Here is a 23,871-nt window from a genome sequence, read left to right on the forward strand (position 1 = left end):
AAGGAGCACGCCTAGACCAAGAAGTGAGACGTCGATTAGTTGTTCACCAGATGCCATCAGTACTTAAACTCAGAAGTGGCCGGCTTCCATAGCCCCGTCCAGGACATCCGATCGTTCACCCCACATATTCTGCACAACGACAACTACGACGACAGGCACAACAGCCAGAACAGGCCTGACTCCGCGTGTGAAGTGTTATAGGGACTGTTCCCAGAAGCCGAAAGGTCTTTTCACTTGTCTTTGCTGGCGTTCCAGTCCTGGAGTCCTGGAGCAGTGGGTGACAATGAACCGGGCTTTCACATGCGGCGAACTTGTCAGACATGGCTTTACGGTGGCGCGGGCAGCATGTGAAGGTGTACGTGGACAGGAGGGATATTTTGTCGGATGAGGTGAAGCAGGCTGAAACTCGGCACGTGTGTGGTTGTCGAGCACGAAACGTCATCCGGCCCGCTTGGCAGGCGCATCCCACCACGAGCCATTCACCGGCGGGCAACGTTGCAGGGTCTGGCGCTCATTGTGTTGCCCCACCACGCACAACAAACCTCGACAAGTCGTCTCTACAGCGCTTCTTCCCTACACACGACTCCTACACCCTCCCCACCCCCATCCTCTCCGCCAGTTCACGGCCGCGCACATTTGTCATTGTTGCTGCCTGAGTGACGACGTAAGCTCTTCCTCCTCCGCCGTCGCTTCGCAAGGCATCCACTATCGGTGTGTTGCATCCCGGCTCACTACAAAAGTTCACTGACCTCCTTGTTCAGCTGCCGATTTCACTTGGAATTGTCCCAACACCGAACTTGACTCCGCAAACATGGTATGTGCGCTCTCGCCGGACGACAAGGTAGACAATGGCTAATCAGTTCACCAGGCAGCATCTGGGTAAGCCACGGCGACGAGTGACTCGAGCACCATCGCAACTCCTGCGCGCATCCGCCAGCTGACACCGCCCCGCGAACAGTGTTTCCGTCGCGCCTGAGTGCATCACAGCCTTCAACGAGCTGAAGCTCGGCAAAAGCACAAAGTGGATCATCTTTAAGATCTCCGACGACTGGAAGGAGATTGTCGTTGAGGAGACCAGCAGCGACCCAGACTACAGCAAGTTCCGCGAGAAGCTTGTCAGCGCACAAAGCAAGAGCAAGCGTGGGGCTGACGCTCCGCTGGGCATTGGTGGCCGATACGCTGTCTTCGATGTGCAGTACGAAGCACCAGGTGGTGCGGGCACGCGCAACAAGATCACCTTCATCGCATGGGTGCCAGATGATGCGCCACAATACGTGAGTTGAGAAACACTGCCGCGGGAAGGGTCTAGCTGACACAAGGATTATAGCCTCGCATGATGTACTCGTCCTCGAAGGATGCTCTCAAGCGGGCCTTGAACGGCATTGCTGCTGATGTGCAGGCAAACGACGCAGACGACATCGAATATGACACCATTGTTGAGAAGGTTTCCAAGGGAGGCCGCTAGATGCAGCCCGATCACGAACGTGGCCACCAGTCGAATGAGGCGCACCCATCGAAGGTAACATCGGGACGACATGCAGGAGCGAATGCGCACCATAAAGCGTAAATCACGAAGTACAGATTTGGTGTGCATAGTCTGGGTCCTCTGCAGTGGAGTGGTGGTTGAGCATGAGTTACAGCGTAGATGACATGACCATCATGAAGATTGATTACCCCAAAGTCCGGTCCTCAAATGCGGCCTCAAAAGTTGACCACTTGTTCCTACTCCGGGCCAATACCTTTCTGCTGATGAAGAATTAGATTTGTCCTTACGAACAGAAAACTTTTCTCTGTACCGAACAATCGTGTTCCGGGTTTTCTATAATAACTACGTTCCCGGCTGCTCCATTTACTCAACATTCTCGAACATCCGCAGAAAGTGAAAAGACGAACGTCAATCTTCCTTTATGGACATCACTCGTCCTCACACAGTTCCATACACTCAATACACACTGCGCAACAGGCCTTTCAACCCACAAGAAAAACAACCAAAAGTCCAGAACAAAGCTCTCGGAACTATTGCTACACAGCATAGCAAGGACTCGATCTCGACACATCAATTATGTCATACCCGATGCAATATCTCCGAAGAACCAAAACCCAGGTCGAGATGGACCAAGATTTCAAGACTGGCTCGGAAAAGCCTTCAGACTCTCAAGCCTCGCCATCGAAGTCTGACTCGAGCAGTCTAAGCCAGAATACAACACTACGAAAGAAGCTTCAGAAGAAGGCCAAGATTCCGAGACATCTAGATCAGTCTTACAAGGAGGGAGACGATGAGCAGACGCCTTGCCTGTCCTTCGCGAAGCGCATGGAAATCCGATCTCTACTAGGTTGCTCCAAACGCGATTACGAGAAGCCTGGCGAGGACTATTATGCATGGGTGCCAAGGATTCGCACTGTTCCGACGAAGAATGAAGAGAAGCATGAGGAGGAGCATGGCTTGCGACGGGCGACGGGCTCCGGCTTTTTGAGGACAGGGAGGAATTTTGAGGCCACTTCGCCTCGTAGGTGGACGATTAGGACGATTTATCATACGGAGGAAGACGATGGGGACGAGAAGAAAATGGCGGACGATGGGGAGGAGCACGACGACGAGGCCAAAGAGGACGACCAGCAAGAAGGAGACCATAGCGATGACCAAGGAAAGGACAACGACACCGACGAGGACCAGAACGACAACGACACGCAACAACAACCATTCTGGAACGTCAACGAGAGTCTCTGCGCACCAGAGAACAAATATCGTTCTCGCCGCAACTCATTCGATGCCTCGGCGGAGAAAGACCGCAGCCTTCTTCCTGCCCATGAAGGCGGCGATGTGCAAGACTTCGACACTACAGAGGACAACCAGGAAGACAAGAATGCTTCGTCTTCCCAACCAGACCTTCCAAAAACTGACAGCAAGAGCAAATCGAAATCAAAAAAGATATTCCCTCGACTTGCTACGAGCGTTGGGTGCATCATCCGTGCGAGTCATCAGAGGCCTTTGACGGCCGTGCAGGAGGTGGAGGAACCGGAAAGTGAGGAGGATGATGCTCCACCAGCTAACACTGAACTCGTTCCAAAAATCGACAGCAAGAGCAACTCAAAACCAAAAAAGAAGTTCCCTCGACTTGCTACGAACGTTGGGTGCATCATCCGATCAAGCCACCCAAGGCCTTTGACACCAGTGCAGGAGGCGGAGGAACCGGAAAGTGAGGAGGATGAGGTCTCTGACTATGGGACCGCTGAGGATGGGGAGAGTGCAGAGATTTGTACGGCGGAGAGGTTGGAGGTGCGAGTGGTGAGGATGTCGGTGGAGGCGAAGGATGAGATGATGAAGTTGAGAGGGGAGATTGATGAGGTGCGCGGTGCGGAGAAGGAGAAGGTTGCTGAAGTTATGGAGGAAGGAGAGGAGGAGTGCAAGTCTGAAAGCATTTGGGAACGGATTGGACGGAGGAGGGCAATGGAGGGACGTTCTTAAGTGGTCGAGTCTCGAGTCAAGAACGCTGTTCAGGCTGTTGAGCTTCAGATCGAGCACGAGAGCATTCAACACGGATATTGGAAGATTTTTGGACAGTTAAGGAGCACGGGAGAGGAATTCAGAAACATCTTGCGTTGGTTTTGTTGCGTTCGCCATTGGAACTTCAATACTACAATTAATTGTAATACTATAATCTAATGCGTACAACCACAACCCAGATCGTCTCTCTTGCCCAAGCGGGCTCTTTGCACTGTCGTCAAACCCTGGGTCTTCGGCAGGAAGTCTCTGCCACTCAGGTCCCTCTTCTTCATCTCAGCATGCACACCTCTCCTGTAATAAGATGGAGCACCGGCCTGCGTATCCGCAATGGCATCCAGATAAGCCGCAAGTCGATATCCTGCCTTGGCGACTTGCTGCTGAACGGTCGCAGTGGCACTCTCATAGTACTCTGGATACAGTTCCTTGCCCTCAAGCACCTCGCCACCATCCGGCATCACCACAGAACAAACGTAGGAATTTCCATCTCTCGCCCACGCCATCGAGGTTCCAACAGGATCATTCACATCAATTCCCTCCAACCAGCCCTTCGCCACATCCTTGAACTCACCCTTCTGAATCTCGTCTGCCAAATCTTCTGCCCACTCCTTCGCCTTGTCCAGCCCATACCCACCTCTCATCTTTTCCGGAATATAAGTATCCCAAACAGCATGCAAATTCGTCTCATTCCCATCAAACGTCACCGCAACTCCATTCCCGCCAATTTCATAATTCTCAACATGCAAAGGCTGTGCAATATCGCCTGAGAAATGTACAATCCAGCGTAAAGCATAATTAACTTGCAATGGGTCGAGTTCGGCTGGACTTGAGACGCGTCGCGTGTAATTCGCGATTGCGCTTACGATGCAGCCTTCTGGAGGACAATCGCGTTCATAGTCGACGTTGCAGGATGTGGGCGGTGTGTCGAGTGCATCGATGTAGTGGAATGAAGCGCTGAATTCGCCTTCGGCTGTGTACCGGTAGCTGTCGGCCCAGGTGGCGATGTTGGCGAGGTAGGATGAGGATGTGTCGTTGAGGATTGCTTGGGCCCAGTGGGCGGTTGTGTTGGAGACGTAGTGTTGGGCGAGATAGGCTACGGTTTGGTGCCCGAGAGAGCCCCAGGCGTGGGCAGTTTTGGTTGTGAGGCCTAGGGTGGCGAGGAGGAGGGATTGGGAGGACTTCTTCATGATGGCGGATGGGAGCAGATGTGGGAATGAGGTGGAAAGAAAGGAAGTCAAGCATTTATTTACTTACGAAGAATTGATGGATGACACCTGCCTATCTCATGCTTGGCTTTGTCTTATCCCGTTGATCATCCTGCAGGTACGGAAGTCTTTCTGGATGCAGGAGGAGGTTGGTATCCGGGTTGTGTACCCTAGTCGCTAAGCGGTTAAACATGACCAATCATGGTTGATCTTGCGCATATCAGGTGTCTTTACGAAACAGAGATCAACTGTCTGTCGGCGAAGGCCGTCACGCGTGGCGAAGGAACGCGACGGCAGATATACACGCGGCTGTGGAGTAGTGCTTTGGTACTCGTCTAGAGACCGACAGCGTAAATGCTGATGAGCAGCCTATAATAGCATTCTCTCATGGCTTTTGCCCAGGCCTATGTCTCCTGGGGCCTTTCACATGCCTGATAGGTGAGCGCAGTTATACATTCATCATTCATATCATAGCCGCTCGAATGTCATCCAAGATGGCAGCTCAGAATACTACTTTTTCCCCGCCGCAGCCTCTCTGAACACAGCAGCCAGGCGTTTCCCCTCTTGTTCATCCCGCAAGCGTTGCGACAAGAATCCTTGCAAGTCTGCCCAGAATTCCTCTGTCTTCAGTATACCAGCCGCACTATTCGCATCTGCCTCCTTTTGTGCTGCCTCTCGCGCAGCAGCTTCGCTATCAGGCGCCCCGGTCTTCTCATCCACATCCATAGGATCGCCTTTCGTTTCTGCAGGTGCTGGCACCGGAGGAGGAGCGAACGCGCTAGGAGTGCTAACCGCAGGACTTTGCGCTCGGGGTGTTGTGCCTCCGCCGCCCATGATCATTATGCTGAGCTCTACATCGTTGTCCACCCCCAGATCTTTCAGCGTCTTCAGATCCGCGGCTGGCTTCTTGTTAAGCAGCACTTTGATCTTGTCGTGCGGTATGCTTATCTTTGCGGCATATTGCGTCTTGATATCGTATATCGTACTGTCGAGGGCGACATTCGGTATCGTGACTGTCTCGCCGGCTTTCATAGGCTTGAGGGTAGCGGTGATGGTCTTCGCTTGAGCTTGCTGCGTCGAGGTAGGGCCAGTCTTTCGTGGGAAAGGATGTGTTTGCTTAGGTAGGATGTACTATCGCTCGTCAGATCCAAGACTACGTCGAGAAGCTGCTTGTGAGCATACTGGACTCTGGTTCGGGTACTGCCTAGGATCGCTGACATGGTCGGCGGGCAGCTTGATGGCCCTCTTGTCGATGGTCGCAAGGAACGACTTTGCAAAAGTGACCTCCGACATCATGTGCCTGTCAAACCGCGCGTACAGTGTGTCGTTGGCGAATGAGTCCAGGGCGTCGGTATTGTGATTTGGTGTAAGTTGTTAGGTGGGATAGTGGGAAGCTCTGATGACGCTGCCGGACACAAGCTCACTCGGAAAAGCGCGCTAAGAACTTCGATCACATGCAAAGACTTGACTTCCTCTCACCAACCCACTTTCCATGTCGCGATAGCAGCGCACTTCCCATCATGGCCGCACTCTACAATCTCGAGCCGCAGCCGACGGCAAAGGTCATCCTCAATACCACATCTGGCGACCTGCAGCTCGAAATCTTCGCAAAGCAGTGTCCGCTCGCAGCTCGAAACTTTCTGCAGCACTGTCTCGATGGCTACTACAATAACACCGTGTTCCACCGCCTCGTACCTGGATTCATCGTTCAAGGAGGCGATCCTACAGGGACAGGTTCAGGCGGCATAAGCGCGATCAACAACGGCGACGCATTCGAAGATGAATTCCACACGCGACTCAAGTTCAACAGGCGCGGCCTGCTGGGCATGGCGAACGAGGGGCCGAACACGAATGGATCTCAATTCTTCTTCACATTGGGCGCGACGCCGGAGCTGCAAGCGAAAAACACCATGTTTGGGAGGATAGAGGGTGACACGATCTATAACTTGATGAAGATGGCGGATACAGAATTGGTGGGATTGGAAGAGGGTAGCGAGAGGCCGATGTACCCTACGAGGATTACTGGAGCGGAGGTATTGGTCAATCCCTTTGAAGACATGGTCGCGAGGGTGAAAGAGGCGCCGAGAAGTAAGGATGAGGGCAAGAAGGACACCAAGAAGAGAAAGAAGCCACTGGGAAAGCAGGTCTTGAGCTTTGGTGACGACGAGGAAGATGCTGCACCAGTAATGAAGAAGGTCAAGGCGAATCCAAAATTGGTGGTCGTAGAGGAGGAAGCGCAGGAGAAGCCAGTGGAAAAGGCGCCAAAGCAGAAGAAGGAGAAGCTATCACGGCAGGACCAGCCTATGCCTGATGCTGTTGAAGTGGCTGCATCAGAGAAGCTAGGCGCATCGAGAACAAAAGAGGGTGCGGAGGAAGAGGATGACGAAGAGTCCGAGGATGACGCAGAAGCCAAGCGACAGAAGAAGCTGGATTCCACGAATGCAGAGATTGCAGCACTTAAAGCCAGCTTGAAGCGCACTGTGGATACCGGGCCGAAACAGAAAGAAAAGCCCAAGAGTGCTCTGGAAAGCATGATTCCCACCACGTCAATACGAGGCAGGAAACGAGGCAAGGCGACAGACGAACGAGGCGCGCTAGATCTCTTTAAAAAGTTCAAATCACGTCTTGAGGATCTTCCAGACGATGAGACTTCCGCAACAACAACGAACGGTGATGCAGAAGCTGCTAATGGCGAAGCTGTTGCTCCAACCGCTGCAGATGCGGAAGACGACGAGGCCGCGCTATGTGATCTCCACTTCATAGCGAACTGTGAGTCATGTAGGAAGTGGGATGAAGAGCAGCTCGATGGTGATGCGGAAGACGATGGAGAAGAGGATATGAGCTGGATGGCCAAAAAGCTCACATTTGCAAAAGACACTAAGGGTAAGGACCTGGAGTGGAAGCGCAAGATGGAGGAGATCGAGGTCATTGATCCGAGAGCGAAGGCGCAGGAACTAAAGATGGAGAGGAGAAAGGGGAAAAGTGAGAGAAAATTGGCGGAGGAGGATCGGGTGAGAAGTAAGAGGTAGTGGGTTGAAATCGTTTCCAAACATCGGCGACACGACTTTGCGGGCTCGGCGCTCTGCTCGCGCTGCAGCCCGACACGCAAGAGAGGCGGGTTGGTTACGTGCAAATCTCGAAGCTGCCTATTCCCTCATTGGCCATCGCGGTTGGCTCATGCTTCTTCACATTGTTCGAGGGGCAATCGCAGCTTGGCCTGCAGTTGACCATCGTTGGTTTGTCACGCCCCTACTCTTCTTCGCCATTGTCTTGGAATGCACGCTCCGACTCGCACAGAGCGCGCACGCAGAACTCGCCATCACCCTGACAGTCATCACCCCTCAATTCCGCTTGAGATACCACAGAAGTCGTCGGAGCTGCGCCTCCATCACGCACCACTAAAATGCCAAAAGCTCGTCGAGCTGCCAAGACAGCCTCCGCTCGTCAACATACCGCACAGCAACCGCAAGCTGAGGCAGACAACTACGAGCTGACCACGACATTCACCGATATCGCCAACGCCTTAGAAGACTGCGGCCATGAAGCTAAACAAGTGCTGCACCACTGGTTGCAGCTGAAGAAGCAAATCACCAGCTGCGACACGGACTCCTCGCCTGCGTGGCTCGGTCGAGTTCAGGCTCGCCTTCACGATTTCACCACTGAAGCTCGGAAAGAAATTGAGACAGACCGAGTCGCCAAGGAAGAATTGGCGCGAAAGGACTCCAGGATCCGCGATCTCGAGGAAGAAGTCGCCCGCTTGTCTGATGCTGCGATGATTGCCGGAGGCCAAGCAGTCATCGATCGCGCAGCCGATGCTGATACAATTCTGAAGCTGCGAGAGAGAAACGCCCAAGTCGAAGAGTCGAATGCATTGCTTCGGACAGTCACTTGCATATATGATCAGCAGGCTGTCTTGAAGAGAGATGACAAGATCGTGGAATTGAAAGCAATCATCGATCACTTAGGGCCAAAGCCGAGTGAAAGGCGTGGGGTCGTGGTCAGCAAGAAGAACCTCAGAATACATGCCCCATGGCTTCCTCAGTGGATAGGCAGAATCTCAAAGCATGTGGACCGACATCTAGAGGTGATGAATGAGATCCGCACCAGCAAAGAAGAGCTGCAACGTTCACTAGACGCCGCCGTCCTCCCCAGCGAAATACACTACTTCAGCGTCGCGCTCGAAATTGCGAAGCAGTACAAAGAGGCGACTGCGCCGCTTGTGAATGCAATGTCGACCAACATGGACCGCAAGGGCGAGCTCACCCAGGAGCTACAGAAGCTTGTGGAAGAGAGTGCCCAGCGAATGCTGCAGATTGAGAGGTGCGGATTCCGGTACAGGAACCGGTGGGAGGTACTGCGCGAAGAAAGATTTGGCGCATCATAGAGCTCGAGGAACGTCAACGGAAGAAATGTACCAGCGTCAATGTCCAGAAACGCTCTGATGGCAGCGAGTCGGCGCAACGTCTGATCCTCAATGCCTTCCACTGCTACATCGATCAGAGACTTCATTTCACCATGGGCTCCACGGTGAGGCCTCACGTCCAACGCTGCGGTCATTGGTGAGAGATCCGCTGCAGACATCGCGGCGCTTTTTTGGGTGGCGTTCACACGCACGGTATCAGTCACAATCACTTAGTGCTACAAGAGGTATCGATACAGAACCTATTCGTCTTTGGCGAAGAGTGCCAGCTTTCACATAGCCTCTGCCAGCGATATCCCGATAACGCGCCGTCTGCGACCTACAGCGAACACATACCACAGTGTCTGAATAGGCATTGTGAGTTCGCCGGCTCGTAGTGGAGGGGCAGTGAGCATGACCCCGATATGTATCTGAACATGGCCAAGATGTCAATCGCAGCACAATCCAGGCTGCAGTAGCACATTCCGTCGAAGCATTGCAAAATTGTCCACAAAATCGTGCATCAATGAGATGACAAAGATCAGCATACACAAGTATTCAGCTACCTATGTCGCGCAGTAGTAGTCGGAAACACGGAGACCAAGAGGAAAGGGAACACATCCCCAAAGTTGCCAACGTCTTCATGCAGGCCCGGTCAACAATATTTCTTAGGAGGTATCACGTTCTCTTCTTTCTTCCCTCCTTTCCGGCATAAGGAAAGCAGTGCAAAGTACTTTTCGAGGAACCTCTAACTATGAACAGTTCTCCCTCACAATAGCACATTGCACCAGCCGTTCGGACCTAGACCTCTTCAACATATAATGACAATGAACAAAAACCAAGGCCAATAAACTACTCGTTTTTCCCGTCCTCAGCGTCGCTCACCAGTAGTCCCGTGCTCGAATCTCGTGACAAGGATCACATGTCGTGAGCCTCATCTTCTCATCACCGTCAGAAGCCGACAATATTGTCAGAACTGGGCAACCTCGGACTCCGTAGAACAAAGCTATCGCTCAGCACAAATAGATTAAAGAAGCAAAAAGGCAAGAACGGACGATGAAAGGCGCGGGAATACGAGGCAGCAGTAATTTCTTTCTTGCTGCGATATCTGGCTGAATATGTCAAAATATTCTCTCGCTTCGCCATGTAGCGCCCTTCGCAGCCACTGCTACTCCTGCATTGGTATCTTCTCCTAGTCTCCCTCATAGCGAACGAACGAACTCTGCATGTGCTCTTTCCACAGCATTCCCAAAGCCCAAGCACACTTGCTCCTCCAATCGCCCGTTCAATCAATTCAATCAATCAGCAAAAGCCGTAGCTATTCGCGCGTGCGTGAACGCTGGTCTTTCCGGTCCCAAATTTGACAAAGACTCCAAGTAAACGCCTGCCAAAAGCCAAGACCGATGTCTGGCAAAGATATATCCCTCTCCAGGAAAGCTGAGCACCATCTGTGGCGCCCCGAACAACATCTGCAATCAATCCAAATCAAGCCAACCCCAACAACAAGAGTACTCAATCGCTCAAATCGGGATTAGCGACGAACAATCGTGGGCCGCTCATCGTCATCGTCCGTTCATCGACACTGCCTCTTCTTCGTAGATCTTCGGCATTCTTCTGCTGCTGTCGTATTTGTTCTTCCGCAGTCATTTTTCTCGAAGGTAAAGTGCCTATGTCGCCGAATTTCTCTTCGCTGTCTTCGCCTCCTCCGGTTTGCATGAAGTAGTCGTCTTTTTGTAAAGAGTTTTCCCGTTCTCGTGGCATGGGAGTTTCTTCTTCGCCTATGCTGTCCACGGGACTCACGCCAGGTGGGGTGTTGCCGTTGCTGTAGTTGGGGCTCAGATAGCTGTGACCTCTGCGACCGCTTCCGCTGCCATTGCTTCTTCCACTGCCTTTTCGGACGTGGTAGCGGCCTCCGGTGTCTTCGTCGCTGTTGTTTCCGTCGTCGACTTCTGAGGCTGATAATCGCATTGGTACGCCAGCTCCGCCTACTGCGGTCTTATACGCGCTCGCTTTTGGCGCGCCATGATGCCTGATTTTGCTCCGTACACCGCCCGTTATGCCTGCGCTGCTCGTGCTGGTCCGCGATGATGCGGCATAACTCTGACCGCCTGCCACTTCTGCTGCAGCTCTCATGCGTGCTTGCCGTTGCGCGACGAGGATGCGTGGGTCTTCGTGTTGTGCTCGGTCACACCACACCGTGGCCTTTTGCTTGCGCATCAGCGCAACGTACGATGTCGGCGAGGCAGAGCCATTGCTTCGCGAGGAAGTTGATCGCCGAACACTGTTATTCGTGCTGTAGTTCGTATTGGTCGGCGCCCGATTGAGGTTCGTGTTGCTCGAGGATGTCGACGAGGTGGCATTGGACAGAGTTCTTCGTTGCTGGCCAGGGTATGGGCCTTGTTGCTGCTGCTGTTGTTGTTGCGCCATGCTATACGAGGCGGCGGCGGTGGCCATGGGCGGGGATTGAGAGGGCAGCTGCTGCATGGGCATCACACCCGAGCTGTTGGTGCGAGCGCGCGAATGGGTGTTGTTGTAAGGCTGCTGCGCATGCGGTGGCTTCGGCGTTTGGTGCGTGAATGAAGGAGCGGCGGCGTCCGGGTGTCGACGGGTGGGAAGCGGTTTCCGGTGCATCATGACCTGGGTCGTCGCGGTCGCCATGGATGTGCTCTGGAGACGGCGACGGGGGCGGCACGAGGGGTGTCTGCTGGCACTCCCGCTGTTACAAGGCCTCGTTTCTTATTCTCGCAACACTGCGCCGAACTCTGCGCTGCACGCGTGGTGATCTCACACTGCGGGGCGACAGTGTTTCAAAAGTGCAAACGTTTGACGTCAAGAAAACCGGTTGAGCTCTGGATGTCTGTTGAACAGGGCGGCGTGTCGAAGCACTCTCTCGCGAGCTGAGTGTCAGGCGGCGGTGGTGAGAGCAGGAATGGTCAGTCGTCGCCCCTCCTTTCGGACTCGAGCGCGCGCGCGCAAGGTGGACTCGCTCCTCCTCAGCACGAGATGTGGATGCGCAGTAGTGCCGTCGCTCGCTATCGTCGACCGGGGTCGCGTACTGTGGATCGCATGCAAGTTCGTTCGGATGCAACGTGCCGCCGCTGGTATGTCGCCCGCAAACAGCAGAAGCAACGGCAGCAGACGGCGAAGGCGTGCTGTTCGGAACACACGTCCGGTGGGCGCTGAGATAAGGATATAGTGATCGGCGCGTGCTACACAACAGTCGACGCCCTGCGTGGTGATGAGGTGCTCGAGAAATGCGTGTCCTGCAGTAGCAGCGTCTTCGTCGCCGTCGTCGTCGCCGTCGTGGATATGATAGAATGCCGCGGAATCGGCCTGCCTGCTGCACCACAATGTCCTGATGCGAGAGGAACAATGGAAAGGCCCGACTAGTAGTAGCAGGCTGGCATCCACCCTTGCTTTTACACTGATATCGCCTGAGCTGTTTTCAGATCCTCCGCGGCCAAGTGGCACAATCCAATGCGCTCGGGCCCAATAAATCTGCAAGAGTCAGTCGTGCTGAGAGAGATCGTGTTAGCTCGGCGCTCGGGCTCCTCTTTTGTTGCTCGTGGCAGCAAGCCTTCCGCTGCAGTCCAAGACGGCCCCGGCCAAGCAGAGGCCAATGGTGAGTGGGAGTCTTACCACGAACAGACCTCGCCTGGTGCTGCACACGCTATTTCGCCCACTGCTACTGGTGCGCGCCTGCGGTAGATCCGGATGCGCCGTATCTGCGTACTGTCCTGGCGTATCTGCTGCAACAATCGTAAGATGAGCCTTTTTATTCAGCACGAGCTCTCAAGAAGAGGGGTTGTTTGTGTTGGGCTTGCAGCTGGGCAGAAGACCTGACCATGCGGCTACACGTTTGCCCTATATGTGAGAACGACTCCCATGCTCTTCGCGGCTCTGCAAATGGACACTACACGAGCTGACGAGAAGCCCTTCCGACGTCACTCGTCCAATGAGGTTGCCCAGGAAGGCAATGTCACAATACGAGACTTGTCGACATCGCCCCAATAGGGTGGCAACCACGCGCAGTCGATCGAATTGGTCGCCATCGGCGGCATCTACAAATGTCCGCCTTCAACGTGGACTTCCCGATGCAACTTCGTCATTCTTCGAGAACGCTGTGGGACGAACGCCAGACGGCGTGCTGGTGTGCAGCGGCTCGAAAACTCAAAACCTCAAACTCAGCTATTTTTCTTGCTTGGCTCCTTCTGCATCGGAGATGTGGACGGCAAAAGATGGTTCTGCGTGCACTCAACGTCGCTTCAGCCGATTCAACATGTGCTTCTGCACGATACGTCTTCTCCATGCATCAATGTTGCCATCTTGACCATTTCATTTGTGTCTCAAAAGTCGCACCATTTTAGCTCCTCGAAAGCCATGCATACTGCACTTTTTGACCAGGGCGTGACCTTGTCGCGGGACCCAGCCCAATGGCTCCAGTCACAACTTTACCTGGAAATGGCAATGAGCTCTCGCATGTGCAGCTTCCGAGACGAAAAGACGAGCGCGCCGTGCTTGACCTCTGCGGGTATCGTCGTTCGTCGCAGCATACGCATGTGCATGGAGCCGTGTAGGCCGGCATGGCCACAAACGCCTTCGCAGTTTTTCGCTATCTTGCAAGTTGGCACCAGCTTTTCCCGCAATATCAGCCCGGAGGCTGGCGGTCAGTCTGACTCTCCGCATCCATGTGACGTGCAGCAAGGTTGGAGAGCATTGTCGCAATTGCTAGCGTGGCATTTTCCAGCAAAAGATGCTTTTTTGGTGGTCCTGGCCAGTGCAACGTGGGCAGGGATAAATATAGAGGCAATGTGCCGATCCGGTAACGCGCAGACGAGAACACGAACTGCTTCTCCTACTTTTTTGCTTCCCAAACGAGTCCCTGACTTTCGTTCTAGCGTGACTGTAGTACGAGCTGCACGCCAGGTGTCACGGCACCGCTGACCGACTGCTTCGCGAGGATTTACGGTTCACGGAGGTGCCGTCGCATTGCAGCGAGCAGTGTTTGTCCAGCCACAGTGCAAAGATCCGGGAGTGCCAGTAACCATTGCAGAGGGACCTGTCATCATAGTTGCTCGGAATTTGTGCCTGAGCACAGCATCAATCGGGTACATACTCCTTGACGGCGTTTGTGCGCGACGAGGAGAACTGCTGAAGAACCGACACGTCTGCTGCGTTCCCGCGTTTTGCTGATTTCTGACCCGCGACTGGAGAGCACTCCCGCTCACCCAAACATGCCGACCTCCTCAACACGTCTCCGTCGGACTTGCGGTGCACCCCGATCGCACCTGTCTTCCAGATAAAATCCCCAGCCAGGCGCGAACAAGATGCTGCTACCCGCGAGACCGGCTGAGACTTCCGCCGTTTCCAGAAGAGCAAGGCTGAACAACCTCCTGAAAACATGACGCGCTGGATACGCTCTCCGGTCACACAAGTTCTACAAATCTGTGCCTTGCACACCGCACACGACGCGCCACACCGTGAATGAAAGAAGAAAGGATATCTCTCAACGCAAATCTTCATTGCCTACTTTCTGCCACACCGTTTCTCTTCTGGCATGGTTTTATGGTGGCAGGCTTCCAAGGTTCATGTTTCCAGACTCAGGCAGCCAAAGTGGAGTTCCTTCTGCAGCTGTCCGTCGTCCGTCGGTCATGTTTAAGTAGTGACGGCCTGGCGGCACTGAATCTGGTGACATGTCTCGTTCCGGTAAAATGAATGATCCCATCTCGTCGGCGTGGCGCTGGCTCGCCTGTCTGCGTGATCTCTCCTGCCGTTTGCGCTCTTTCTACGTCTTCAGGAGATGTTGTAACGTGCGAAGATCAACACAGCAGCGACCTGTCATGGCGAGTTGCACGTTGCTTGAGAGGCTGCCACGTAAGTACAAGGCACATACTGTGCGTACAAGCTGACAGGTCGAAAGGCGAGCTCCGGGACATCATCTACGAAGAGGCTCTCATTAGCGAAGAAGTCGTCGTCGACGCAACTACAAATCGAGGAGCTTACACCCCTGGACTTCTGCGAACATGCAAACAAATCCGCGCCGAAGCAACCAAGCTCTTCTACGCCAAAAACCATTTTCGAATCATCACGCCGCAGAATGCCATGTTCACATCGGCAGACTGGCTTCAATCATTATCAACTCGTAATCGAAAACAACTGCGAACAGTCACTGTATATTTCGAAGTCGCGAAATATCACCCTGGATGGTCGTTTGCTCATATGCAGGAGTTGCACAAGACAGAGCTTCAGTCGATGATGATGACTGATTCTCGATACTTCATGGACAAGCGAAGGGTCGAGACGTTCGATTTGCTCGAGCAGCTGGCTACCTTTCGAGATGTGCGTAGGAAGACGATTGCTTTCGAGGTCGACGACATACCGGCTATTGGCACGACCACGCACGGATGGGTACATGATCTGGAGAATCGGCTGCATGATCTGAGAGACATCTTCGCGGATCGCGGGCTGGTGGTGAACTGCAGGTGGTGCACGTACCTGGAAGAGAAAATGGCTCGTCTGCGTCAGCCGGTCAGCTGCTTGTGAGGAGCGAGGGAAGATTGTGAAGGAGCATGGTGGAACGGCGGATGTTCTTGGGGTCTGCTAGCCGTCACAGACCCAAACGTCTACGGTGATTGTTGTGAAGGCACATGAGACCGTCACAGTTGAACGGCACCCGCTCGCGGGGACATGAGTGTCTGCTTCACGTGCTTCGATGAACCGAGCACGCGACTCTTCACTGCAGACTTGCGGCTAGGAAGACTTTTGCGCCTGCTATGCTGTTCTTCTAGACTGCAGTGTACCCGCCATCTACGACGATGTCTGAGCCAGTCGTATACGACGAGGCATCAGACGCAAGATAGAGATATGCCCCCTTCAGCTCAGAAGCCTCCCCTTCCCTGCCCATTGGTATCTTGCCTCGCCAGATCTTCTTCGTCTCGATCGGAATAAAATCACTGATCTCGGTCGCCATATACCCAGGACTCACACTATTGGCCCTTGCGAACTTGACCCATTCGACGGCCAGCGACTTGCAGAGCTGAATCACGCCAGCTTTAGCAGCATTATACCTGGACAAGCGCAAGGAATGTCAGCACACTTTCCAGGTTGCACACTCCCGAGGTCGTTTTCGAAAGACATACGCTGACTGCAACTGCGGAATATTCGCCACATGCCCACTCATCGACGCAGTCGCAATGAACGACCCACCACTATAATTCTCCAACTTCTCCCCTCTCACATCCACCCCACAACCATTCTGAAACTGCCTCCTCCAGACCTCCCCCGCAGCTTTCGCACAATAAAACACCGAATCCAAATCCGTCGCCACAACACGATGATAATGCCCCAACTCCCCATCAATCATGCGTCCCTGCGTCCACGGGATTCCAGCATTCGCTACGAATATGTCCAATCTGCCATTGAAGTCTTTGACAATCTCTTCAATGACGCGTTGGGTAGAAGAGAAGTCTGTTACGTCGGTTTGGTAGGCTTGGCATTTGATGTGGTATTTTTGGGAGAGGTGAAGAGCTTTGGAAATTGCGGAGTCTTTGTTGCTGTGGTACCAGATTGCGACGTTTGCGCCGCTTTCTGCGAGGCACTCGGCGACGGCGTAGCCGATTCCTGCGCCGGCGCCGGAGACGATGGCGGTTTTTTGGGAGAGGTTGAAGAGCTGGTGGATTTGGGTGGATTTGGGAGGAGAGGTGTTGTCTTTTTGTGTTAGGTGTTAGTTTGGGGGTGTGTTCTGTTTTGCCACTGTCTGCGTTGATGGGATGAAATCAGTGAAGCATTGCATGAAACATTGCGAGTGTGTAACTATTGCTGTGATGCGAGTGATGCGATCGGCGTACTCTCGTTGAAGATGCCATTGGTCATGGACGAGTCTTCCGGACTCTGCTGCGTGCGGGGACGGAGAACCATTATGACTATTGTCTGTTGTACCTGGCAATACTGCTAAAAGGTCTGTCAATTGATGATTGATACTGTTCTTGACGACTTGATCATCAAGCAGTTGCGATGGATGACGTGACGAGGGAGCTGAGTGGTCGGAGCACAGAGTTCCGCTTCCGGGTCCGGGTGGTGAACTTGGCTCTCTCCTCCTTTCAACCACAGTCCTCCATCAACGACACCATGGATCCATCGCTTTTCTCCTGCATTTTGCGGCGCGCTCTGGCTGGTTATATACTCAAGATGATAGAGGCGCCCGATCTCGCGAGGCGTTGGAAAATCTCATCTCTCCGTTGAAGTCACTCATCGAACTCATCGTCTTCTCTCTAATCTACCATCGCGATGTCTATGAGATCGCAGATGACGCTACTGAAGAGAGCAGTATGGCAGGAATGAGATGAATAACGCTGCCAACGACTTCGTTATGAACGGTCATTGTTGCTAGCTTACAGTTGTGAAGCAGTTCCTATCTAATTCCTCCCTCCATCCTCCAAAGCTATAATGTTTGTTGTCGCAACACCACCACACTCGTTCATTCTACAGTTGCAACGCTCATTTCTAACTTCTTTCTTGTCTCTCTCTAATCACCACACACGCTCTCTACAGTTACAACTAATTCTAATCCGCCAAAAAACGCACAACTTTGTTCAAAGACACCACGTGAGAAGGCTATTTCACATCGCATTCCTTACATTCCAACCTAGCAACGGGCCGCATACCTGGCCGAGACGGATCACAACAGCAGAAACTCTACTCTAGCGTCCGATACGAGGGCTCATTGCGCGACTTTCGCAACTCGCGACAACGTTCGACTAACGACAGGAAGAAAGGCCATGTGCCTGTGTGCTGCCACGAGGATCTGAGTGACTCAACGGCGACACGCGGAAACTAGCTCTGGAGAAGAAAATCCGAGACATTGTACGTACATTTCGCGACAATGACGCGACACGACTTCGAGGAGCTGGTGGCTGTAGTGCCTCGAGATGCTGGAAATGGAACCGGGCTGGCCACCAGAACTATCGTGGGAATTGGGCTCGGTATAGGCACTTGTATCTTTGTGGCAATTCTTGTGGTAGCCTGGATGATTATGCACAAGCGAAGTGCGCATCGCAAGTATATGGCGCAGCTCGAAGCCGGAGCACGGGTGCCTCAAAGTTCAAGGCAAGATATGCGCGAAGTATCGAGACCTGGCACCGCGACATCTGCCAACGCATTCACGACATGGGGCCATCTTGGCTCAAATGATGGGGTCGATTCCGAGCAAGCGCACGATCAGAACAAGCGAAAGAGGAACACTGTCGGCTTGCCGAAGCGCATCAAACAGAAAGGCGTGACTCCACTCAAGGCCTGGACGAGAAAGCATCTCTCTGTTATTGCAGAGCATCCGGCAAACGGAACTCCTCAACGCGAATCATCGCTGCCTATCTTTGACCAAATGCAGAGATCGTCATCTAAGAAGCACCGCACACAGAGTTCTGTGACCAAGGAGGTTGTGCTACCACAATCAGGCAGCCCCAAATTCGATGTTCTGCCTTCTTTTGCAACGCGATCCCCAGGGCAACTGCGAACTGGGCTTGTGAGTGGCACTGATGGGCTGCTAAAGCTTTCGCTCAACCTCCGCTCTGTATCGATGGGTATCTTGACAGAAGACGGCGCCGTGTTTGGACCAGATTCAGAGTACCTAGGCAAGCGACAACGACCAGAAATGCGCGCACGCTCCGCAAGTCTTGGAGCACCATCTACACGACCGCCATCAGGACCTGTTCCGCCACTTCCAGCTATGTCGATCGCTAGCACTTCATCTTGGAGCAAAAATGCGAGCAAATCGCTGGGTCTCTCGAGATCGTCATCCTCCTCGAGCAACTCGGCAGGCAGTTCCGTTCTTGTCACAAGCCCTATTCTTGAGCGTCGCGACACTGATCAGCCGCTTCACTCGCCTACCGTCGAGGATCTCATTGAGGCGAACAACAATGCTGCGCTCAAGAGCGTCGCCAATCGCCAATGGCAGAACCGTCGACCATCTCCAACCCGCTGCTGCAATGCCAACTCCCGAGTGCAGAAGCCAGGGTCAATACGAGGTAGACTTGTGCGATCAAGTACCGAGAGCTCTATCACACTCTGGAGGAGCAACTCCTCATCCACATCCAGCTCTCTTGGCAGCGGGAGGAACAGGCTCTCAGTGCCTCAAATCTGCTCTGCTGAGAAGATGAGCATCAGCCGCGTTTCCTCTTCAAACTCTCTGCTGGGAAGCGGACCCATCGGCAAGATTACCACACCAACCAAACGTATCAACAAGGTCGGATCCATTTCTTCCGTGTCGATATTTGGCTCTCCTGCTGAGCGGAAACGTGTCAGCGTGCTTCGAGAGGTCTCCGGCAATGCTCCTCCAAGGAAGAACACGGCACTACCACGCGATCCCTCCGATTCGACGCTCGTCTCTCGCAGCAGCAGCAATGGCAACCCATTCCATTGGGACAATGCCAGTGTCTCAAGCGTATCGCTGCCGAAAGCAAGCGCTCTGAAGGGATCACCAAATGCTCGCAAGGGCCACCGCCGGCAGAACTGTGTTCGCATCAGCACACTCACACCACAGGTCCTGGGCCCATCTGTATCGCGAAGACGGAGTCGATCGATCAGCCCCGCAAACCTACTTCAAGGTGTTATTGAGGAGCGTGAGAGCATAGAGATGCAGCGACCACGCACTGAGCCAGTGGTCACTCCTGCTGAGGAGCGACAATCTTTCCTGTTGGCGTATGGAGGCCAGGCACCCAAGGCCAATGCAATCGAACTTGGCGACTTGCGCATCCAGACTCTACGCGCTTCGTTGACTCCCAGCTCGCCCACCTTGTCTAACTGGAACACCTACCAACCTCACGTGCCTGAGCGACCACTCCCACCGACTCGACAGGTCTCACGGGACAGTGTCTACTCCTTGGCATCGAACCAGGAACGTAGCGCTTCAAGATTGAGCAACAGCTCGTTTAGCATTCCCAAGTTCCCGTCACCCGCTGGCAAATCACGACCTTCCCTTGCGCCGATTCAGTGCGATACAGCACAGGGACCTCACTTTGTTGGTCTCTCTCCTGTGGACGCTGTTTCACCGCTTGACAATCTGTCGCCAACAGACTTCAGGCCGACCTCGTCTGCCTTCGCCTTGGTCCTTTCTCCAGAAGAGATGACTGCCAACCAGAACGTCGAGATTCCTTCGAGCCCGCCGCTCCCGATCTCCAAGACTGCAGAGTATGATCCAGCTTCCCCGCAACTGCCGTCTGCAGCTGGTGCTCAGGAGTACGATCCAACCAGTCCACCTTCGACCATCAGACACGAGCAAGACAAGGACGATGGAGGCCACCCTGGCTTCTTCTTGCCATTCACTCTCGGCAGCATGGACCTCATGGGCGATGCGCTCTCAGCGAAACCTAAATCCGAGAGCCCACCATGCTCGCCAAAGACAGTCTCCCGCACTCGCTTCGACACTCTGATCGATGCTGAGCAGCCGGTGATCCCGGAGAGGAACCCAAACCGTACCAAGGCCAAGCTCACATCTGAGAATGCCAGCACTGTGATGGCATCCACAAATCTCAATTTCCCTGGTGACAATGTCCCCGTTCTTCTGCCCACGAAGCACTACGACGACGAGTTCTGTCCAATGCCACGTTGGGAGTCGGACAAGTCATACGAGAACATGACTCTGGATGAGGATGAGCCTGTACAGGAGACCTTCGACTCACGACGAGTGACACTCGCTCGCCCACCGTCCCTTTCGACCATCGTCCAGGAATCGTCCTCTCCTCCACCAATGCCGCAGACCCTGGCGGGTGCCTCAGCACACAGGCCTTCCCTCACCCGCGAGCGAACCACCTCACCTCTTGGTCCCCGCGACCCACCAGCCAAGAGCATCCTCCGCAACGTCACTGAGCTTCGCCGCATGAACAGCGACGCCAAGGGACAGCCATCCCGCGAAAGCAGAAACTATGTTCGTCTAGGCCGCGAGCCTTCCCCTCTTTTACCTTGGATTCCTTCCACTACCAACAACGAGACCGAAGACGGAGCCACACGTGAAGGATCCCACACCAGTCTTTGCGATTTCGACTTCGAGCGCAGCTCTTCCTACACACTACCTGGTACCGTAGCCTCAACTGTCCTAGACGAGATTGACTTCGAAGCTCTCGAGAAGAGCATCGACACCGCTGTCAAGGGACTAGACGAGGACTGGAGATATTCCCAGATTGCCCTACAAGTCCGACGAGACAGCGATAAGGAGAACCAAGAGGCAACTAAATCGCAACAACATAATGATAATAACACTACTCATCAACGAAGTTCTAGCGTATGGGACGACGGAGAGCAGTTCTGGAAAGACCAAGACGCGAACTCAACAAGCCCGAAGCCCAAGCCGCTTTGTGTTGTGAATAATAGCAGTCCGCCGCGAGGACAGTCTCCTAAGACAGCAAGGTACTGGGCTGAACAGTACCAGAAGACTTTGGACCCGAGGATGTTGAGTACCCCGGTGAGAAATAAAGATAATCGATTGTCGGGTGTGGTGATGGTTGCTACGCCGAAGAGTTTATATGATGCGGATGGATTTTTGAGGACATAAACCGAGATAAAGTGTAATGTTTTCTTTGGGGGTGTTGAAAGGGGGCAGGCGCGAGAGGTCTCTTATTGAACAAAATGGGTCATGGAAGGACACGCCGGCCATCTCTTTGGAGTCTCTTCGGGGTTTGGGCAGCATTCAGATCTCCTTCTTTGGATGTCACGGATGAGGTGTTGGGGTCCTTGTTTCGTACTTATTATCATGATACCCGAATCTCTTTGTACTGAGATCGATAGATACTACACTACTACAGCTATTACTACAGGCTCAAATGAGTAATCTTAGTGTCAAAAATTGCATTGGAGAACTCTCATTAGCAACTCGATTGTCATTTTCATTTCAATGTTCGAAGATGCTGACACAGAGCGACGAATGCTAATCCTTCATAAATCCCAACTGTGCCTCAAATGGCTTGATGCCCACCCTCCTGGACCAAAACCGATCGTGGTATTTGCCCATTCGGGACCGTGGCCGAAAGTCTGATTCGCGTGGGTCGCATTCGAACCTCGTGAAGCGCGACTTGCTGTGGAGCTGGCATGTGAGGACGGAGCCACGCTACCACCACGCAAAGAAGGAGCCACGCTGCCGCCGCGTGAAGAGGAAGCGATGCTACCGCCACGTGAAGAAGGCGCGACGCTGCCGCTGCCGCTCCGTGCTGATGGTGCCACACTGCCAGAGTCCGAGAAAGCACTCTGTCCCATGCGAATGCTGCGAGATGCTGACGAGGGCGCAGACGAGCGGTGGCTGGATGCAGCAGCATTACGTCCTGGTCTTGAGCCGGACACGATGCTTTGAGCAGCGGTAGGAGCTTTCCAGCTGGATCCCCCTGCTGCTGATTGAGGATAAACGTTACTACCGCCTGCTTCGCTGCCGTTGTGCGTGGCGAGGTTGGCTTCTGAGAGAGGTTGTTGAGGTTGGGGCACCGAGCTAGGTGGTGCAGATGGAAATGGAGGTTGCGAGCCGAATGTTGCTGATGGGAACGGATGTTGCGAAGGCGAAAGGTTCCCTGGAAGACCTCCTAGAAGGCCTCCGAAGCCATGCTCTGCGTTCAGAGGACTCGTTGTTGTGGTGGACTCATAGGACACGAATTGTGACCATTGTGGACCAGGAGCGCCTGGTGCAGAGCTCGCGGAGTACTGCCATCCGTTTGGAGTTCTCGTGAAAGACATATTTTCGGTAGAGAGGCTTGGTCGAGGTTGATGATTTTGGAGGAGGATATGAGTAGAACTGGTCATTAAGGTGCAGTGATTATATATCATTCGGTGTGGATGCTGTAGACTTTCGTGAATGCTTGGGTCGTATATCAGCAGAGAATGAAAACTGTGGCAAAGAAAGACAGAAAGAAGAATTGTAGCATACAGCTGGGTATGATGCACGATGGAATGGTTTGAGGAGGCCTTGTTGTGTGTATGTTGACAACTCGCCACTTCCGCTTTCCAATACGGACAGAACTCAATTACAGTTTGGATCGCTGGGTGGGGAGTCAGAGATCTGTGTAGCAAACAAATCTGAGATCTGCAGGATCTGATCGCAGACAATCGCGACCCAGACTTCACTCTTACTGATCTTTGTGATCTCTTGGATGCCGACTGAAGCTCATTTCATGTTCGAGGACACGCTCTCCCCTCCATGAATTGACTGAGTCGAGCGAGAAGATGGGGATGCTATGGGAAGGCGGCAGTCAGTTGCAGACCTTACTGTTCGACTTGTGAAATCGCGTCCTGGTCGAGAGCCGCCAGAGTCCGAACTTAATTGTGCTCCAGATTCTGCTGGCGGGGTTGCAACTGCAGAGCCAGTATCAATTCCATTAATGTCGCCATAATTCAAAAAGTCGTCGATAACTTGATCATCTGCTGGGAGACGCGATAGACTGCTTTCGCCGAGAGACGAGGAGCAAGCATGTGGATGAGTCGCCAGCTGCTGGAGCAGCAAAGATTGCCTCTGGGCATACGCTTCCCGTTGCAGTAGCATTTCCAGTTGCAAAATGGCCCAAGGAGTAGTCCGGCCAAAGACATGCTGCTGATATTCGGATCGTTGTTGCTGTTCAAGCCAGTGCTGATAAGCCAAGAATTGTCGTTCTTGTCGCAGCCTCGCCGCAAGTAGCACAATATGCGGGGGCGTTTCCGACGGCACTCCGATATGGTACCAAGGGTCGCGTGGATTCATGATTGGCAGTGAAAGGTCTTGTGTGGATCTGTGCTGGGTCTGGGTAATGCGCGAAAAG

The 23,871-nt window shown here is 53.5% G+C and overlaps 12 protein-coding genes across 12 annotated transcripts; 7 read left to right on the forward strand and 5 right to left on the reverse strand.

Annotated features, from left to right (window-relative positions):
- Positions 1–320: 320 nt before the first annotated feature.
- Positions 321–1,465, forward strand: RHO25_011025 (uncharacterized protein; the record flags this gene model as incomplete). Its single annotated transcript, XM_065603350.1, has 5 exons — positions 321–355; positions 502–664; positions 762–814; positions 959–1,274; positions 1,328–1,465. 5 exons carry the CDS (start codon positions 321–323, stop codon positions 1,463–1,465), a joined length of 705 nt encoding a protein of 234 aa, XP_065459422.1.
- A 597-nt stretch (positions 1,466–2,062) lies between these two features.
- Positions 2,063–3,466, forward strand: RHO25_011026 (uncharacterized protein; the record flags this gene model as incomplete). Its single annotated transcript, XM_023602096.1, has 1 exon — positions 2,063–3,466. The coding sequence occupies one exon, from the start codon at positions 2,063–2,065 to the stop codon at positions 3,464–3,466; it is 1,404 nt and encodes a 467-aa protein (XP_023450867.1).
- A 194-nt stretch (positions 3,467–3,660) lies between these two features.
- Positions 3,661–4,689, reverse strand: RHO25_011027 (uncharacterized protein; the record flags this gene model as incomplete). Its single annotated transcript, XM_023602095.2, has 1 exon — positions 3,661–4,689. The coding sequence occupies one exon, from the start codon at positions 4,687–4,689 to the stop codon at positions 3,661–3,663; it is 1,029 nt and encodes a 342-aa protein (XP_023450656.1).
- A 528-nt stretch (positions 4,690–5,217) lies between these two features.
- On the reverse strand, positions 5,218–6,003 carry RHO25_011028 (uncharacterized protein; the record flags this gene model as incomplete). The annotated part of the gene is made up of 2 exons (XM_023602094.2): positions 5,218–5,838; positions 5,890–6,003. 2 exons carry the CDS (start codon positions 6,001–6,003, stop codon positions 5,218–5,220), a joined length of 735 nt encoding a protein of 244 aa, XP_023450655.1.
- A 224-nt stretch (positions 6,004–6,227) lies between these two features.
- On the forward strand, positions 6,228–7,736 carry RHO25_011029 (uncharacterized protein; the record flags this gene model as incomplete). Its single annotated transcript, XM_023602093.2, has 1 exon — positions 6,228–7,736. The coding sequence occupies one exon, from the start codon at positions 6,228–6,230 to the stop codon at positions 7,734–7,736; it is 1,509 nt and encodes a 502-aa protein (XP_023451493.1).
- Positions 7,737–8,110: 374 nt separating this feature from the next.
- Positions 8,111–9,091, forward strand: RHO25_011030 (uncharacterized protein; the record flags this gene model as incomplete). Its single annotated transcript, XM_023602092.2, has 1 exon — positions 8,111–9,091. One exon carries the CDS (start codon positions 8,111–8,113, stop codon positions 9,089–9,091), a length of 981 nt encoding a protein of 326 aa, XP_023451457.1.
- A 1,527-nt stretch (positions 9,092–10,618) lies between these two features.
- RHO25_011031 (uncharacterized protein) lies at positions 10,619–11,764 on the reverse strand (the record flags this gene model as incomplete). Its single annotated transcript, XM_023602091.2, has 1 exon — positions 10,619–11,764. The coding sequence occupies one exon, from the start codon at positions 11,762–11,764 to the stop codon at positions 10,619–10,621; it is 1,146 nt and encodes a 381-aa protein (XP_023450653.1).
- Positions 11,765–12,583: 819 nt separating this feature from the next.
- RHO25_011032 (uncharacterized protein) lies at positions 12,584–13,120 on the forward strand (the record flags this gene model as incomplete). The annotated part of the gene is made up of 3 exons (XM_065603351.1): positions 12,584–12,728; positions 12,815–12,866; positions 12,982–13,120. The coding sequence occupies 3 exons, from the start codon at positions 12,584–12,586 to the stop codon at positions 13,118–13,120; spliced, it is 336 nt and encodes a 111-aa protein (XP_065459423.1).
- A 1,826-nt stretch (positions 13,121–14,946) lies between these two features.
- RHO25_011033 (uncharacterized protein) lies at positions 14,947–15,649 on the forward strand (the record flags this gene model as incomplete). Its single annotated transcript, XM_023602090.2, has 2 exons — positions 14,947–14,980; positions 15,027–15,649. 2 exons carry the CDS (start codon positions 14,947–14,949, stop codon positions 15,647–15,649), a joined length of 657 nt encoding a protein of 218 aa, XP_023450652.2.
- Positions 15,650–15,890: 241 nt separating this feature from the next.
- Positions 15,891–17,023, reverse strand: RHO25_011034 (uncharacterized protein; the record flags this gene model as incomplete). The annotated part of the gene is made up of 3 exons (XM_023602089.1): positions 15,891–16,173; positions 16,246–16,813; positions 16,954–17,023. The coding sequence occupies 3 exons, from the start codon at positions 17,021–17,023 to the stop codon at positions 15,891–15,893; spliced, it is 921 nt and encodes a 306-aa protein (XP_023451383.1).
- A 964-nt stretch (positions 17,024–17,987) lies between these two features.
- RHO25_011035 (uncharacterized protein) lies at positions 17,988–21,650 on the forward strand (the record flags this gene model as incomplete). Its single annotated transcript, XM_023602088.1, has 1 exon — positions 17,988–21,650. The coding sequence occupies one exon, from the start codon at positions 17,988–17,990 to the stop codon at positions 21,648–21,650; it is 3,663 nt and encodes a 1,220-aa protein (XP_023450654.1).
- A 380-nt stretch (positions 21,651–22,030) lies between these two features.
- RHO25_011036 (uncharacterized protein) lies at positions 22,031–22,816 on the reverse strand (the record flags this gene model as incomplete). Its single annotated transcript, XM_065603352.1, has 1 exon — positions 22,031–22,816. One exon carries the CDS (start codon positions 22,814–22,816, stop codon positions 22,031–22,033), a length of 786 nt encoding a protein of 261 aa, XP_065459424.1.
- Between the last annotated feature and the right edge of the window lie 1,055 nt (positions 22,817–23,871).

Source organism: Cercospora beticola, chromosome 7 (genome assembly GCF_033473495.1).
Source record: "Cercospora beticola chromosome 7, complete sequence".
Lineage (NCBI taxonomy): Eukaryota > Fungi > Ascomycota > Dothideomycetes > Mycosphaerellales > Mycosphaerellaceae > Cercospora > Cercospora beticola.